Source organism: Colias croceus, chromosome 3, assembly GCF_905220415.1.
Source record: "Colias croceus chromosome 3, ilColCroc2.1".
Taxonomy (NCBI): Eukaryota; Metazoa; Arthropoda; class Insecta; order Lepidoptera; family Pieridae; genus Colias; species Colias croceus.
In genome coordinates this window covers 9222925-9240891 of record NC_059539.1, presented here as the reverse complement: position 1 = coordinate 9240891, position 17967 = coordinate 9222925, and the positions used below count along the sequence as shown (strand labels likewise).

At 33.5% G+C, this 17967-nt stretch overlaps 3 protein-coding genes across 5 annotated transcripts; 1 reads left to right on the top strand and 2 right to left on the bottom strand.

Moving 5' to 3' along the window:
* Positions 1-82: 82 nt before the first annotated feature.
* Positions 83-6010, bottom strand: LOC123706217 (rhodopsin, GQ-coupled-like). Its single transcript, XM_045655389.1, has 8 exons — positions 5796-6010; positions 2736-2874; positions 2176-2332; positions 1788-1915; positions 1375-1591; positions 1209-1293; positions 815-964; positions 83-455 (listed from the first exon to the last, which is right to left on the bottom strand). The coding sequence occupies exons 2-8, from the start codon at positions 2830-2832 to the stop codon at positions 342-344; spliced, it is 948 nt and encodes a 315-aa protein (XP_045511345.1). The 5' UTR covers positions 2833-2874; positions 5796-6010; the 3' UTR covers positions 83-341.
* On the bottom strand, positions 3400-11920 carry LOC123706216 (visual pigment-like receptor peropsin). 2 transcript variants are annotated; one of them, XM_045655387.1, is made up of 8 exons: positions 11758-11920; positions 5516-5733; positions 5192-5354; positions 4974-5101; positions 4676-4898; positions 4514-4598; positions 4160-4306; positions 3400-3713 (listed from the first exon to the last, which is right to left on the bottom strand). In XM_045655387.1, exons 2-8 carry the CDS (start codon positions 5709-5711, stop codon positions 3582-3584), a joined length of 1074 nt encoding a protein of 357 aa, XP_045511343.1. In that variant the 5' UTR covers positions 5712-5733; positions 11758-11920; the 3' UTR covers positions 3400-3581. The 2 variants fall into 2 exon arrangements, with proteins under 2 accessions (XP_045511343.1, XP_045511344.1); XM_045655388.1 differs by lacking the exon at positions 5516-5733.
* LOC123706215 (SET domain-containing protein SmydA-8-like) lies at positions 7240-17766 on the top strand. 2 transcript variants are annotated; one of them, XM_045655385.1, is made up of 3 exons: positions 7240-8502; positions 17094-17257; positions 17481-17766. In XM_045655385.1, the coding sequence occupies exons 1-3, from the start codon at positions 7329-7331 to the stop codon at positions 17646-17648; spliced, it is 1506 nt and encodes a 501-aa protein (XP_045511341.1). In that variant the 5' UTR covers positions 7240-7328; the 3' UTR covers positions 17649-17766. The 2 variants fall into 2 exon arrangements, with proteins under 2 accessions (XP_045511341.1, XP_045511342.1); XM_045655386.1 differs by lacking the exon at positions 7240-8502 and adding an exon at positions 11656-12883.
* Positions 17767-17967: the final 201 nt, after the last annotated feature.

The window sequence follows — 17967 nt, the reverse complement described above, 5'->3', positions numbered from 1 at the left end:
AAGCTTTTCTTATTTTTCATCATAATATATCATTTCATTTATTTCATACATAGAAAAAAATTCAATAAAATAAAAAATACAGTATTGTCTAAACAAAATATATTTTTCGGTGGTTATTAACATACAGATTACAGATTAAATGTGAAAATAGGAACTATAATCTTACAAAATGAAAAGCTAATGATACACCTACCGAAGTGTTTCCAAAATTCCAAATGCTCTTACTGATAATACATGTTCATATGAGACTTCTTAAAATGTGAATAAAAACATTAACAATTATATTTAACATAAAAGAATACTTAGTGCGTATTACTTTAAAAAAGAGAGCAAATTCTCCTTTATAATTCCTTCTTTGTCTCTTGAACTCCAGTGATCTTGTAAAAGTTCAATGCCTTTCCGCGAATCTGATCATCCACCAAAAATAACGTTATTGACATAAACGCAGGTGAAATCTAAAAATAACACAAATATTTAAAAACATCGTCCCGCTTTACAAGCTGATTAATAATAAGGTATGTGTGATGCCTTGTGAAAGTGGATGCTCAAAAATGACAATATGCTATTCAATTATTCATATTTTGTGCAAGTATTTCTTAGACTAGAAACATTGTCACAAAATTTTGCTAAAATAAATACGTAGGCTCAAAATATTCCCGATCACTTTTACTAGTACCTAAGTAGAACTTACGTTGTATTTGGTATTCTTTAGAACTAACTAATGAGGCACGTTGCATCTATAAAATGTTGAACTATGGCTACAGATATTCCAATAAAATGCATTATAAAAAACGTTATAAAACCGTTTACTCACCGAACTCAGCCACATCGACCACTGAACGAGAAGTACTGATGGCACGAAAGAAATGTATCCATTCAAAAGCTGTGATAACACCACCGATCCCCTTACCATAGTTATCGGTAGCCAACACATGATAATCACTGCAGTCATTGCAATTATGCTCTGTAATATTTTTAAAATCGTTATTATGTACCCTATATCCAGTATCGTAAGTTGTGCGCTACTTATACTTGTTAGGTTAAATAACGACATCATAATATCAATATACATAAAGGTATTCAGTGTTATAATATTTCAACCAATAACCTCAATTAGAATTAATTTAAGAAAGACACAATATTTAAAAGTTCAGTTTACCTACTTAATTAAAAAATGTAGAGCAAGTTCATAATAACAAAATATTGACCTTGGTAAACGGTGCTTGTTCCATCATTTTTTCCGAGTTTTTGTTTCCAGCCTCTAATTTTTGGGCCCAGTATAACATCACGATCCTTAAAAGTAAAATAAACAATGAGATAAGCCCTTTAAAATTGAATTTCAAAAGGTACTTATAAATAAGTATTTTTCCTTACATAAAAGAGCCCGATTTAAGGCTGCGTAGTAAAAATATGAGGACAATGAATTCTTTTTGCCACGAATCTGGCAACACCATGTCGAATGTACAGGAGTTACAGGTAAAATCTAGTCCATAACTACCGATACCAAACAGGGGCGGTATGGAATATAGAGCGGCGAAAAGTAGGCACAGTCCTTGATACATACAATAATGCCATTTGATTGGCTCCCATCCTGAAATATAGAAAAATAATGATTATTCTTATATGAAAGAAATCTTAAAATAATTTATAAGTATTTCAGGACATTTTTCACACACGGCACAATACCATACTAAGCTTTTCTCTTGTGTTATGGAAACCAAATGGCTTATTTAGATAATATATAATTTTATTTAAACTATCCAACATTCTAATAAAAAACATATTACCATTATTTATATATTTATGCACTACGTATCGCTCGATACAAACATGAGTGAGGCACTCCACTTCGTATACTGATAAAAATGTATCCCAAAAGCCGTTGAATGTACATGATTCCTTAAAATCGAACCAACTGAAATGTAAACGTAAATTATTGAGTTAGAATGTTAAACAAATCAGTAAGTATACTTTAAAATCGATATTAATTTATCGAATTAATTCATGAATAGAATAAGCTAAAAATAAAATGAATCAAACTGATTTTTTTAAATTTTAATAATTTACAACATTGTGTAATTTTCAAAACATTTCATTTGAGATTGTAAACTATTTTAACTATACAAAAAAATAATCACTTGAATATCAAGAAAAAGTTTGTCGTACACCACTTACCTTTCAGATAAAAGTAAAGAATGGCAGAGAGATAAACCGCGCCGTAAACAGCTAATTAACGTGAAGAAAGCCAGATTGCGATAGCTGAGATCGTATTTTAGATTAGTTAATAAGAGCGTCAGATTCAACCACAGACCTAATAAAACAGATACCGAATCTGGAAATAGACAAACATTATGTTATTTCAGTTCCATTCCTTTTCTTTGTTGTAAGTTACGACATCGATAAAGCTAATGGCTCAAAGCTTTCTGTTGCTATTTCAATCAATTTCACTTTGTTATAATTTATAATCTGTAAAACGCATAATCTATACATTTTGTATGAAAATACAATAGAAAACATATTTAAATTTATTTTATACATAACCAAAAATGCAATTATTATAGACAATTTAAAACAACAGAAATAAAAAAATGAACAAGAAGAAAAAGGAACAGAAATGACCCTTTTATTATTTTAATTAAATAATTAGGCACGCTCAATTCCAAAAACATTCCAGAGCTTATTTTTTTATAATACCAACGTAAATTTTTTACACATAAATAAGATTCCATATATACCTGTTAAAACCAATCCATCTTTCAAAATGGATCTATCTCCATCGTTAAATAAATTATCCCACTCGCAACTCTGTACAGACATATTAACTGCAAACATGTAATAATTGTGATAAAGGTTGTAGTTGACTGAAGTCGATACCTGCAATTCAAGGATAATATTATAGTCTTAGTTATATTTATTATTCAATATCAAATTACTTTGGTATATTATATACCTTCTGTATAGTATAACTAAATACCTTGAGCTGGTTTGTTTACGCTCTGTTTCTTAATCCGACACATTGTTACAATGCTTAAAACCACATGATATTTTACACAAACTTTCGCAGTTCAAGGAATTCTGAATACATATTTTGGCCTCTTCTTTGTATTACTCAACTTACCTGTCTTATTACTGGCTCTATGGTGCAATGGTGAGCGTGATAGATTTTTAAATACCTACTCATTTATAATTTTAAACTTAATGATCTAAGAATTTTAACCATCTTAAATTTCAATAATATTGCATTCAGAAATTGAATTCTAGTATATTCTAGAAGACTTTTGAGTTGAACATTTTAGGCGATTGAATTCCATAAACTAGTCGAGAGTCTTCTTAAATAAGTATTATTTGAATTTTGGGTATAGGAAACGACTTTATATAAATAATTAATAAAACACTAGATGCTATTTTCAAATTTATTAAAAATTTGAAACAAAATAGTTATAGGTATCCCATTGAAAATCTTCGTTTAACCCCAGCTCTCGGTACAGCATTGCAAAGAACTTCTTCATGACTTCTCACCAAGCCTGAACAAGGCTTTCAATAGATTCAGAGACGCACTTAGTTGCTTGTAGAATATAATGTTAGTCCCTTAGGTATCTCATCGCGTATTGAGGTGGCAATAAGGCGTAATTCTTTCGCATTCTCCCTAATAAAGCTGCTCTCAATCTGGTATCACCTGACAGGTAACATAATACAGGAACGCATGTGGCTGCCTATAATACAAAGATTTTATATAATAAGAGATATCTGAATATATTTTTGTATATCACAATATTGGAAAGATAATTTACAACCTTGAGCACTTGTAATTAATGTAACAATAATTCACTAAGATATATATTATACATATTAAAATTGCTTCATCCTTCGCAATAAAGACTTGTTGTCCTTCAATCTCGACTTCCGCAATGAAAAGTAAATACATAATTTATGAGCGGGTAACACGTCAATATCGTGACCCCTTTATAGGAAGTAGGCAGATGGGGTCTGATTTTAAGATGTACAAGTACTTATGTATTTGATTCCATGATCATTGTGAATCTAATTTAAATAAACGGATTAATGGAAGTAAAAACGTACAGAGATACATATTCTACTTCCGCTTTTTACTGTACACGATTTGTTTTAATACATAGATTAAGAATATCACAACACAAACCTCAGAGGTAATAGGTGCAATCAAGGTGAGCACCGGCGGCACATGAGGACGGTACCCATAGAGAAGCAGCGGGAACCACTGGCTACCCGCTACCAACGCAGCTGGGATCCATAACGCTAATGTTATCACGCTCAGCACATGTACACACTACAAACAAAAATACATGATTAAGTCCCATTATCCCCTTGGCAGATGCATTATAACTATGTTTCAGTGATAAATTTTTACGGTCAAGTACAATTTTTTTTTTCTAGACTCCACCAGGATTCGAACCCATGACGCTCACTGTACAAAGGAGGCATCATAAAAAATAACTCAAGAATAAAGATATTCCTTAAGATAATTTTCATTTACCTTTGTTAAATGCTTCTCTTCTCTAAGCATCTCGTTTCTGTAATAAATACTTTCTAATCGACTTGCTTTTCCCATGTAATAAAATCTGTAAATTGTATGAGTATGTTAGTTAAATAAATTATATTTCAACAAAATAAACATGAAGAAATAAGAAATACTGACATGCCAACAACTGGAACGACCCCACAAACGAACACATACGGAACAACATAACCCAGATGTTTTGCACCAGCTTGAGCAGAGGGCCACAATAAGGTACATATTGTACCAGTTGCGTCACATGAATACACTCCATATCCGAATAAGGGTGGTATAGAGAATACCACGGCATTTACCCAACTGCATGCGGTTAGCGTCCAATAGTATCGATAATAGAGAGATCTCTCTGGAAAATAAACATATTAAAAAAAATAGAGAATACGTTACTTACTATACTTACAATATAAATTACTAAACCTACCTCGCCTAGTGTATCTTGCGAGCCAATATCTTTCAAGAACAATGGTGAATAAAGTTGTCATTTGAAAAATTCCATAAAATTGATTCAAAAATGCAAAAAGCTGGCACGCATGTGTGCCAAATAGCCATCTGAAAAGCAAGAAAATGTTGTATATTCCTGTCTTGAGAAAAAGAAATACGTTGTCTTTGCTTGAATTATCGTGTTTCAATAAAACTAACCTTTGGCCTATTGCAGATGATGCTGCAAATGGAAAACTAAGTAAATTTCTGCCGAGTGACGCTGAGCAGACATTAAGTATCAACACGTGGCTTTTGGAAATAAGAAGGTGACTGTGGATGAAAGTGGCAAATAGCCAACCATTGAGCAGCATCCCGAATACACCTGTTGGCACTCTTCTTATCAAATTCAAATTACATTCGACACAAGTATTAATAAGCTTTATAAATGACTGGAATGTACCCTTTAAATAGGACGCTCTGGTGAGACATAATTAATTATTGCGATTAAAACAGCCTAACAAATTAGATCAAATCAACACTTACCAAATATAATTAGACATCCTCCAAGTAATGTTTTGTAAGAACTATCGAAATAATACCATGGGCACTCGTCTTCGTTATACTCAAACAATGTTTGCATATTATTCGAACTATTGTAATTAGTAAAGTTTCGCATTAATGGTAAAGAATAAATCCGAACACAATTTTCACAGTAAATTTTTGCCGTTTTTACGTCCATGTAGGCTGTGTGGTCACGGAGACTGGACAGGTTGTCGAACCAACTGGTTCATGATAAACAAAAGACGCAGATCATGTTACTTACCAGAACTACATTTTAGATTCAACTATGCAGACGTAAGCATTTAGCTCCACCGTGGTTTCAAAAGTGGACAGATGCAATACCCACAAATTCAATATTCTATCTGAATATTTTCGTCTGGCTTCACTTGCTGCCAATGTGAATAAGCTCTACGTTCCTAGAGAAAATAAAATTCGACTTGCTTTAGACGTGTTTATACAAAAAATATTTAAATATCTGATGCTCTACTAATCTCTAATTCTCCGCAATCTACATCTCTACCAATTTTTGTTTCAACGCGCTCATCCCAGGAACTGACCAAAAAAAACTACTGGGCCGATTAAAAAGAAATCATCGTTGGATATGAACATGATCTCTATACTCGTTATTAAAAGTTTCGTTATAAAAGGTACAAGTAAATAGGATGCATAATATCCAACATGTGATCCAACATAATATCCAAATTAATGGTGCATTATAGATAAATTGACACAAATTACAATTTAGGTCTTTTTGTCTTTCACAAAATAAACAGTTTATCATTCAAAAAAGTATGAAACAAGAGCAATATTAAGTACATAAATAACGAATGAAATTAAATACTCAAATATTTTATCAGCAGGATGAACAAAATTACTATGTAGAGTCTGTACTCTACATATTTACTTATTATAATGATTTAAATCCAATTAATCAGGGCGACTTGATAATATGAATTTTATTAAGTTTTTTTTTTTTTACCAGAAGAATAGCGACTTAAACAGCGACTTTAACATCGCCTTTATTGAGTTATTAAGGACTATGTTTCAAAAACGTAGGATGAGAATGATAGTCTCACAAAATATAATCTGATTTTTTTTTATAATCCATACTTAATATTATAAATGCGAAAGTAACTCTGTCTGTCTGTTACTCAATCGCGCCTAAACTGCTGAACCAATTTGCATGAAATTTGGTATGGAGATATTTTGATACCCGAGAAAGGACATAGGCTACCTTTTATTGCGAAATATGTACCACGGGCGAAGCCGGGGCGGACCACTAGTCGCCAATATGTTTAAAATATTAATTGGACCGGCAAACTGTTTAGTTGTCATGCTAAACGCGCTCGTTGTATTTATTTTTATATTGAACAGCTTTTGCTTTGAACAGTCAATTTACTAATCTACCTGACAGTCACAACCGTTTATAAATAACATTAACGTACTTATATAATAGTCAAATTTTTGCCTAGTGACTTCACGCTTTTGTTCTACTTATATCTAAATTTTACAAACTATAATAATAAATAAACGAACCCATCGTCTACATTTTTGACGTAATCACCTGTTGAAAATTGACGCAGCGATGTTTGAGTTTAAAACTAACCGCATACGTTACTCACACACCTCGTAAGTCTGGCACACATCGATCGTCTTAGTTAATTACAGAGAAGTCTGTATATGTTTTTGGCGATGTATATCCGATCAGCGCCTATTCCGCGTTATCAAACCAACTAATGTTGATATTCACGGCGAGTACGCAGTGCAGTGCCGGCACCGGACGAGTTGCGACAGGATGTTGTCGATGGAGCAATTGTCGCTAACAGTGAAGGAGCATCTCGATCAGATACAGATAAGCAAATTTATAAACCATTCCAATAAATGGACCATTCGCCAGTCCGATGTTAGCGGACGCGGTCTTTTCGCTACGGAAGATATAAGGGCAGGTGAAGTGCTATTTGTGGATCATCCACTTGTTTACGGTCCACGATCCGGAACTATCATTCAAAGAGGTTGTACTATTTGCGGCAAAATCGATAGTGATACACTTTTTCGATGTACAAAATGTGGTTTAGTATTATGTTCGCAACAGTGTTTAAGCAGTGATGGCCATTACGATGACTGCATACAGATTTCTGCTTGGAGCAATAAAGTCTCGACCGAAGATGTGGACGAAAACCTTTTATCGAGATGTTTGGCAGCCATAAGAACTTTGTCCTTAAATGAAGATAAAAAGCAACTATTACAATCTCTACAGTCACACACTTTACCACAACACGGAAGTGAAATAAGAGATTTGGTGAAGTATTTTGACATTTCCCCCGAAGATGAACAATTAATGACACTGGCTGTTTGCATTCTTGATGCAAATGCATTTCAAATAGCGACTCCTTATGGCAGTAGCGAAATGAGTATGCGTGGCCTGTACCCTGTATCATCGCTAATGAATCATAACTGTGTACCGAATACGAAACACAGTTTTAATCGTGATTACTACATGGTTATCAAATCCGTAAAAGCCATTCCCGCTGGGACTGAACTTACTACATGCTACTCCGGCTTGTTGTGGGGAACTCCGGCTAGACGACTGCATTTATTTAAAACAAAACACTTTTGGTGTAAATGTGAGCGTTGCGCTGATCCGACCGAGAGAGGCACATTCTTGGGGGCTCTTAAATGTTTTGAATCAAGTTGCACTGGCTCTCTTCTTCCGGTGGACCCGCTCAAAGCAACATCAGCCTGGCACTGTTTGAGTTGCGAATTGAGAGTTCCTAATAGTAATATTTGTGCCATACAAAGTGCTCTTGGCAGTTTACTTGGATCTTTAGACTTCGAAAACGTTGGAGATTTAGAAAAGTTCGTTTTGAACAGGTTATTTAAATATGTTCCAAAAACAAACCAAATTGCAGTAGATTTGCAATGTCGTATCATATGGGAATTTGGAGAAAAGGATGGATTTAGGTGGCATGGTGAGTTTATTTCCTTATTGTATTATTTAAAAAAAAACATAAAATAAAATTCTAAGCATGAATAATTTTTATCTACGTTTACAGTTTACGATGATAACACCATATTTTATAAGATAGATCACAACGTTTCTGACATGTTTCGATGAATCGATCGAAGGATAAAAAATATCGTCATTTTACCTTGCTCTCTATTTTATTCACTATAAATATAACACTTATATACAAAATAATAATTTTGTATTATTGTTCTCGCTTCTATATAATGCTTCGCTTCTATCTAAATGTCGTAGATAACTTTTCAGAAATTATGTACCATCAACCAATCGGAAAAATTATACACCAACGGAATATTGTATTGCTGAAATATGCTTATTTTAAAATTTATTTGGTCATTTAATAGCACATATTTTACAAGAAATAATACCTACTAATGTACATAGCGCTATTTTTTATATATTTTATAAACAACATTAGACATTACGTTAGTCTTAGCATAGACTTCTTATCTTTTAAGTTAATTTTGATAAAATATGCAATAGCCCTCAAATTAACTGAGGCAATAAAGAGGTAATTTATGTGAGATTGTTAGAATGTAGAGACTAGAGAGTAGGTAACCTTTGTGTCTATACTCTAAAGAATTGATTTTGAAATTCTTTTACCCGCTTTTACAATTAGAAGTCTACATCCTTATAGGTAACATAGGTTATTTTCCGGGAGAACAAGCGGTTTAGACCTATAGGTTATTACAATTATTATAATTACTAAATTGACTCTATAAAAATATAAAAAAAGATTAATATTACTAAAGGAGTAGGTACCTATGTCGTTTTTGCAAAAGTCTGTTAAACAGCAAGCAGTTTGTTCGCCACACTCCACACATCACATAGATATACAAAAAGAGCCATTAATCCATACTAATATTAAAAATGCTAAAGTAACTCTGTCTGTCTGTTACTCAATCACGCCTAAACTACTGAACCAATTTTCATGGAATTTGGTATGGAGATACTTTGATACCCGAGAAACCCCACAGGGAACTATGCGGGTTTTTCTTTGACTGCGCAGGCGAAGCCGCGGGCACAATCCTAGTCTTGAATATATCTTATTGATTGTTCTTGGATTGTTCTAATGTTAAAAGTAAATGTCACGTCAAGTGCATGTCACATTCTACAGCTTAACAAATAGACACGGGCTAATTTTACAAAATGCATTTATTGGCTATGTGCGAAGTGGGTGGTAGGGAACAGCAAATCGACCGTAGCGCATGACGTGGCTGAAATGTGAATTAATTCTGGGCTGTCATGTGTCAAATTGCTTTATTTTCATAACTTCCTTTATAATTTTAAGTAAAAACATAAAAATTAGCGATATGGGTCATAGTACATGCTGTGTCGTAAATTGTAAAAACAATGGGAAAAACAGTTCCTGCAAGTTTAATTCGTTTCCAACATCAAAGTGGACATTACAGCAAAGACAAAAATGGATAGCTGCTGTGAAGAGAAAAAATTATTTTTCACCAGGAAGAAAATCGCTAGGTAATATACACACTCACTTTTTTACACTATTTTTTTCAATTTCGTTGAAAAACTAGTCGAAAATCATTATCACAAAAATATCTTATCATCTAGTTGACATCAGTTGAAATGATTTGACAGATGAAAAGTCCTGAATAGTTGCGGCCACTAGGGGCGCTGTCATCGCGCACACAACGAATAAGGTTGCAGAGCTTGACCGACCGTCAGTGCGTACCGTCGGTCCTGACGATACGCATCAAAGAGTAAAGTAATATATGGGGAAATACGCATCAACAATTATTGTATGACTATGACACGCGCATGACAATACGCGTGCGTATGGTCGGTCTAGCTATGAACGGGTTTATGAATTTCCATACACATGACAAGCGCGACTGACGTACGCATGGTCGGTCAAGCTCTGAAACCAGCCTAATATGGTAGGTAGGCTAGGTATATCAATGTACTTTTTTGTACATATTATGATGAAATTTTTTAAATAATTTAGGTTAGTTTTGGTTAAAACACAGTGTGATAAAATAAGAATACAATTCACAAAAATCCATACTTCCATACTTAATATTATAAATGCGAAAGTAACTCTGTCCGTCTGTCTGTTACTCAATCACGCCTTAACTACTGAACCAATTTGCATGAAATTGAAAGGACATAGGCTACTTTTTATCCCGTAAGTATAAACTAGGCGTGATTGAGTAACAGACAGACAGAGTTACTTTCGCATCTATACATATAATAAATCTGTAGAAGGGTCAATTCTGTACATTGAAAATATTGAAAAAATAACTAGCAGGGGGTGTTACTGGATCGATACCAAACCCAAATATGTTATTAAAAAAATTTTTGTCTGTCTGTCTGTCTGTCTGTCTGTCTGTCTGTCTGTCTGTCTGTATGTGAAGACATCACGTGAAAACTACCGGTTCGATTTCGATGAAACTTGGTATAATTATACCTTATTATCCTGGGCGTAAAATAGGATACTTTTATCCTGGAAAAATACGTAGAAAAAAAATTAATCTCAATTTTTCAGTTATCCATAGACGTTGTTCTGTAGTAGGTACCGCGAACACACGTTGCGTATTATTATAGACCTAGCCGTATTTGGGTCCAATAGATATTTATAAGATGTCATTGTCCGAGTTACTCAAAATGGAGAAATAAACCATCCACGCAAAGACCGACATCCGCGCGGACGGAGTCGCGGGCGGAAGCTAGTTTATAATATATTGGTATGGATTTTATTCTACATATAGATGTGCTCAAACTTAATTTCTGTAAAACCTTTTTCGGATCGCGAAATCGTCTTATTTTTATCGTACGTAACCAATATGTAACATACCTAGTTTTTACAATAATTCAAACATTTTTATTTTTTATTTCATCCAAAGAAAAAGACTACTAAGTACATATTTCATACATTGAGGAACAGGTTTATCTATTACATTTAAAATTCCAGCAGCTATGCTTATGACATTTAGGCAATCTTTTATGTGATCAATGAAATAAAAAACAATGCAATCATTTAACCCGCTTCAATGGACGTGTTCTATTTTACGCACATAAGTAATTCCAGCAGCTATTTTCAAAACAATCTATTTACATCGACATCGTAACAGAAAACCGTCAGTCCAATCCATTCAATCGGAGTAAATTTGACGCGCGTTCTCACACAATCGCCTTCGCGAAAATGATAAACGATTGCTTTGACACCGTTCAGCAATACCTGTGCGAAAACACCGCTTATGTAGATTCTAATGTATTTCGATTGAATCCATCAGATCTGGGCGGAAGAGGACTGTTTGCAAATAAATTTATCAAGCGTGGCTCCATAATTTTTGTCAACAAGCCATTTGTATTAGGACCACGACGCGATCGTGCCGGCGAACTATTCTGTACTGTATGTTACAATATAAATGACTCTTGTAGTCCTTGTGAAAAGTGCGCTTTAATAACATGCTCTATGAAATGCAAAACATCGCCTGAGCATACCAAAGAATGTGCTTACGTCAACGCTAAATGGCAACTTAAGACTCCAGTGGATTTTGAACGTTCAAGAATACTTTGTAAAGCCCTCATTTATATACGATTTTTATTTTTGTCTGATAAGGATAAACAATTTCTGCAAATATTTCAAGCAAGTGCAAGTAACCATTTTGTTGAAGAATTTAAATTATTATGTGCTCAAGATATATTGCAAAACGATGATATGAAATTCTTAAAATTTGCAAATTCTATAATAAAGATAAATTCGTTTAGAATTCCAGCTCAATCTAATACCAAAACCGTCCCATTAAGAGGCTTATATCCCTTATCTGCGTTTTTAAACCACAGTTGTGTACCAAATACAAGAAATATTTTTAGAACAGATTACACTATGGCTGTTTTAGCAACGCGAGATATAGAAGTTGGAGAGGAATTATTAAGCTGTTATACAGGGCTTTTATGGTGCACTCCTACGCGGAGATATCAATTATTTAAAGCAAAACAATTTTGGTGCAAATGTCATCGGTGTCAAGATGCTTCTGAAATGGGTACTCTTTTGTCGGGATTAAAATGCATCAACAAAGAATGTACTGGAACCGCCCTACCTCACGAACCTCTTAAGGTCAACACTGATTGGCTATGTACTACTTGTAATATGACAATACCTATTGAAAGAGTACGCGATATTCATGGAATACTTGGTAGTCTCCTAGGTACTTTAGATTTGGATAAAAAATTGTTAGAGGTTGACGAACGTATTTTAGACAGGTTAACCAATTTTATCCCTTCTTCTAATCATATATTAGTGGATATAAGAATGAGACAGGCTTTAAGTTATGGATATGCCCCTGGATCAACCATGAATGGTATAAAACTTGGTGTTGTCTAGCTCAAAACTAATTCAGCGTAATCGATCGATGTCTTTTGTTGTAAGCTGCTTTATGTTGTTATAATATTATAGAATGGAGAATCTTACACAAGATTAATATTATACTTCTGTTTAACAAAATACAATAAGGTAGGTGGTACGTAACCAAAATTTGCTTTTGCTATGAAATATTATTCCTTTTAATTACGAGGTCCTAACATTTAAATAATTTTTAATCAGTTTACTATCTGTCACGTCAATTTCATCTCCGTATTGATGAATGAAAAACTGAGAGCTTGAATTTAAATACATCTATACCTATGCATGTAATGCTGTAGTATCGTATAAGATTTCTATGAGTAATCAACCTATAATGTGGTTTAGTCAAGGTTCTGTTTACATGCGGTTACTATATTAATGATTTATTAAATGTCACAAAAACCACTCTAATAAGAGTTTGACATTCTCTTATCTAATAATCAAAATGTAGAATTTACAACATATAACCACATAACGGTACATTTACATCAAATGAACATAGAGCTAGTGCTAGAGCAAGAGCATTATTTCATGATCTATTAGAGTAAACGGAAACTCGTATTCAGTATTAGAACATTGCATAGAATATTTTCAAACGCACTAAAAACAATAAAAGATTAAATAATGCTCCTGCCTGTTTATACTAAAATAATTTGACATAGTGGGGTAAGAATGAGCATTCGCTCATTTAATATAAATATGCACCGTGAACCTGCCCTCTCGGCATACCGATTTATTGATGGATTAACCACTAATCTATACATATAATAAATCTGTAGAAGGGTAAATTCTGTACATTGAAAATATTGAAAAAATAAATAGCAGGGGGTGTTACTGGATCGATACCAAACCCAAATAGGTATGTGTTTAAAAAAATTTTTGTCTGTCTGGCTGTCTGTCTATCTGTCTGTCTGTCTGTCTGTCTGTATGTTCAGGCATCACGTGAAAACTAACGGTTCGATTTCGATGAAACTTGGTATAATTATACCTTATTATCCTGGGCGTAAAATAGGATACTTTTTATCCTGGAAAAATGCGTAGAAAAAAATTAATCTTAATTTTTCAGTTTTATCCATAGACGTTGTTCTGTAGAACCGCGAACACACGTTGCGTATTATTATAGGCCTAGCCGTATTTGGGTCCAAAAGATATTTATAAGATATCATTGTCAGAGTTACTCAAAATGGAGAAATAAACCATCCACGCGAAGACCGACATCCGCGCGGACGGAGTCGCGGGCGGAAGCTAGTACATAATATAACAATAACCACTTTTAATTTCTATAAAAGAGCTTTTAAAAGCCCAACTAATGCAATTATATTTATAAGAATAGAATAAGAATAGAATAAAATACATTTATTAGGATCGCCAAAGTACCACCACCATATAAAAAAACAATAACAAAAGCACTCTTAAACACTATAGAAAATAACAAGATAAAAAACTTAAAAGCTAAAAAACTAATATATAAAAATTCGTGTGGCGACTGGTGACCTAAAGGGTAAGGCCACTCAGCACACATGCTATGCCGCACCGGTATGGTCGGCATAGCGCTGGTTTTCAGGGCCCAACCAGACAACAGACGCGTAAGTCTAAAGTGTCCCTAATAATAAAATATAGTTATATAACATAAAATAAAATGAAATAATATAAAATAAAACAAAGTAGAAAAATTTAAATAAATAAGTGAGTGTTTGTATTTATAAAATATTAACATTTACAAATTAATGAAATAAACATCAATAACATAAATAAAAAATGATAAATTATATTACATAATATATATATTGAATTGCAATTATAATATACAACGCAACTAAGGTTTCCCGACGAATTCGCTAATCAGGTGTGTTTTATACTTATACTTAAAAGAGTGTTTGGAAATCGACTCACGTAGCGGTGGCGGAAGGTTATTCCAACACTTAGTTGCGTTGTATACAAAACTGCCTCTAAAAGCGGTTGTGTGGTATCTTGGCATAGCCAACATGTAAGTGGATGCTCTTGTAAAGTGCGAGCCATTTTTCTCACCAACCCATCTAAGCTTACTGTGCAGGTATTTTGGTATTTGAGACGTCACCACCTCAAAAAGCATCACAGCAAAGTGAAGGCGCCTGCGTCGTTCCATGTTGAGCATTTTTGCAATATATATTATAGAAAAATTATTATTGTTATTTATTTTCATGACAAACTTGGCCGAATATGCGTAATGATCTAGATTCTAGATCATTGACCTATAAAGACTTGACGGTTAATAAATTTGTTTATAAACCGCTTTATTTTGCTGCGTATTTTTGTCAGCTCATACGTGTGGAAATAACTCGTGAATTGCGACTAAATTTTTATTAGATACATATTTTAAGACGGTATATCTCCTAATATTCTAGAGTTGATGAACCAAATGATTCTTGTATAGATTCAGTAGAATGAGAATTACTAACAACTTAAAATTTTGTTTATCGATAATTTGGAAGCATGAATGCACGGTAGGTAATGCTGTAAAATCAGATAATTTACCAGAATAAAATCAAAGCCTGTTGAGTTTTGCCCAAAATATCTAGTCTTATCTGTGGTCGTGGGTATCTAAGTTATAATTTACTAACAAATTTGCCTTTGTAATTAGATGAACGCAGAATTTGTTTCGATTCAGCTGATGATTTTTTAGGTCACAAAACACTTCGCATTCCGCTAGCAATTACATGCAACAAAAGTTTTTACATAGGCATTTTATTTTTTTCTTTTTACATTATTCAAAGCGTTTCGTAGAGACCATAGATTTAATTAGATTAAAAAATTTAATTTTAATTTTAAAGATACATACTTAGGTATACAAATACTTTTATTTTCTCATTTATATTCTTATTATCACAATATGTTAAATACTCAGGATATTCACTGAAAACAAATATCCATGCATTTAAAATAAATCATTCGCTCATAGCACTGCGCAATTCTATAATGCTTAGTATCGGATATGAAATGCATAAAATATAACGCATAACTGTGTATTATTTTAAAATATGCACATAATGGCATTGTGAGTTCAGTGCATTGCGTCGAGCAGTTACTGCGCAACAAGTGAATAAAATCGTGTACGATAATTGCGCGGGAGGCAGTTGTTCGATCGATCGCCGTTGACATGGGCGCCGCTGCAAAAAACGCCCGTCCTCACGTGGTCACCAGGTGGATTGGTTTACCTGTGCCGTTAGTATTACGTGACTAAACCCCACCTTTCGTACAAATTAATACATCAAAGGAAAATTGGCACCAGATCGATTCGCGTAGTACCTACCTAAGTCCTAATCGCTATTGTTGTGGTAATCATTGAGTAACAGTTTTATTAGTGCATCATGATGTGTTGATGGATGTCACATATTTTATTCTCTACACGTATATTATGTACAATGTACATGCGTTAAACATGAAAGAGATAGTTAACATTTTAAATACTTGTGCATGCATTTAGTTTGCAATAAAAGGTTCGTACAAACTTTGCCAACTATTCGTGCTATCTATTTAGGATGCAAAGCGTTGAGAGCAAGATATATTACAGTTATAACGCGTCACTATACAAACAAACTAAAAGTAAGAGACTGCTTCTAAGATAGTAATATTTTATTATCCTGGTAGGTACCTACATACTATCTACATCGCGTTGTAAGAATTAATAACAACTTTCATAGCTTTAATTTTTTTTTTAATTATTCAGGAATGAGTATTAAGTATTACCCATAGGTACGTATTATCTAATTAATTAATAATTGCTATCTTCACCCTTTAACTTACTCTCGTAAGTTGCGACTACTTATTTAACATAATATAAGAGCTATAATATGTCTTTAGTGTGCAATATTTAAACTCTGTGGATCGCTAAGCAACGTATTTTGTACAACCTGTGGCTTATCAGTTATATTACTTCTTATTTCTATAATTTACTTGTTGTATCCCGTGTTTTAGCCGCATTCCTCAACTCCTATTGGTCTTAGTGTGATGATATTAGTTGTATATTGTATAACCTTCCTCCACTAAAGGGCTATCAATGAAATAATTTAAGATCACCGCGTTCAAACAAAAAAATTCTTCAGCCATTATAGATTCAATTACATGCCACTAACGATTGTTAAAACTATACAATTTTTGTCCAGTTTTATAAAGGATATTATATATTTCAGAGCTATCGGAAGCGCGGTTGTCGCTGAAAGAGAGCCTCTGCCGCAGCACGCTGCGCACGTTGGCGGCGCTTGGGCTCGGAGACGCCCACTTGCGGGGCCTGCTGCTGTACCACCTGCATGCTTCGCTAGCGGAACGCGCCCGACGCTGCCCTGAGTTATACGAAGTGCGTTTCTATCTTTTGTTCGAATTTAGTTAGTCATTTTCCAAATTGGATCGCGAATTTTAGTTGTTATTCTCAGTTTTGTGAACCTACAAGATTACGTGCAAGAATTAATATTCCTAACGTTTTTAGGGTAATAATTATTGGCACTTCATCAAAAACTGCTTCCTCCTTCCACTTCCACTGTATAGGTATTTACTTTATTTATTTTGATAATTCATTTCAGGACCTCAAGATTGAAATTGAGAGCACAATCGAACAAGCTTATCATATTCTTCAAGACGATATATCCTCACCCCCAGACTTAGAACTTCGGCACCAATATCTTGGGCCAGGGTGTGAAAAACCTCACGAAGAACGATTTTTAATTCTAGATTCATCAAGACCGAATTAATATTATATATGTACCTAGATTTTGTAAATATAATTTATATCGTAGATTTTTAGTCGAAAATAGTAAATGTACACGAACTGAATTTTTATATTAATAAAATTCTATTATATTGCATTTAGTAATTGTTTTATTTTGATTCCTTTAAAAAATTACTAAAATTATTCTTTGTTTATTAATAATATACCTACCTACCTACTACCTGTATAAGTAGTAAATTTTAATTTGTTTTATATTAACAGTAGGTAACTAGGTATTCTCAATCCACAACAGTTAACATAATAGGTAGGTACTACTTAGGTTTTATTAAAATGTTTAAGAC

Excerpts from the sequence above, each read along its gene's own strand:
- LOC123706217 (XM_045655389.1), bottom strand. The coding sequence starts at position 2,832 with ATGTTTGCAGTTAATATGTCTGTACAGAGTTGCGAGTGGGATAATTTA. Across the intron at positions 1,294-1,374 it reads CTTAAATCGGGCTCTTTTAT|GATCGTGATGTTATACTGGG; the intron begins GTAAGGAAAAAT and ends TTTACTTTTAAG. Across the intron at positions 456-814 it reads GGTCGATGTGGCTGAGTTCG|ATTTCACCTGCGTTTATGTC; the intron begins GTGAGTAAACGG and ends TGTTATTTTTAG.
- LOC123706216 (XM_045655387.1), bottom strand. The coding sequence starts at position 5,711 with ATGGACGTAAAAACGGCAAAAATTTACTGTGAAAATTGTGTTCGGATT. Across the intron at positions 4,899-4,973 it reads CGCAAGATACACTAGGCGAG|AGAGATCTCTCTATTATCGA; the intron begins GTAGGTTTAGTA and ends TTTATTTTCCAG. Across the intron at positions 3,714-4,159 it reads TTGCACCTATTACCTCTGAG|GCAGCCACATGCGTTCCTGT; the intron begins GTTTGTGTTGTG and ends TTTGTATTATAG.
- LOC123706215 (XM_045655385.1), top strand. The coding sequence starts at position 7,329 with ATGTTGTCGATGGAGCAATTGTCGCTAACAGTGAAGGAGCATCTCGAT. Across the intron at positions 8,503-17,093 it reads GGATGGATTTAGGTGGCATG|AGCTATCGGAAGCGCGGTTG; the intron begins GTGAGTTTATTT and ends TATATATTTCAG. Across the intron at positions 17,258-17,480 it reads GCTGCCCTGAGTTATACGAA|GACCTCAAGATTGAAATTGA; the intron begins GTGCGTTTCTAT and ends AATTCATTTCAG.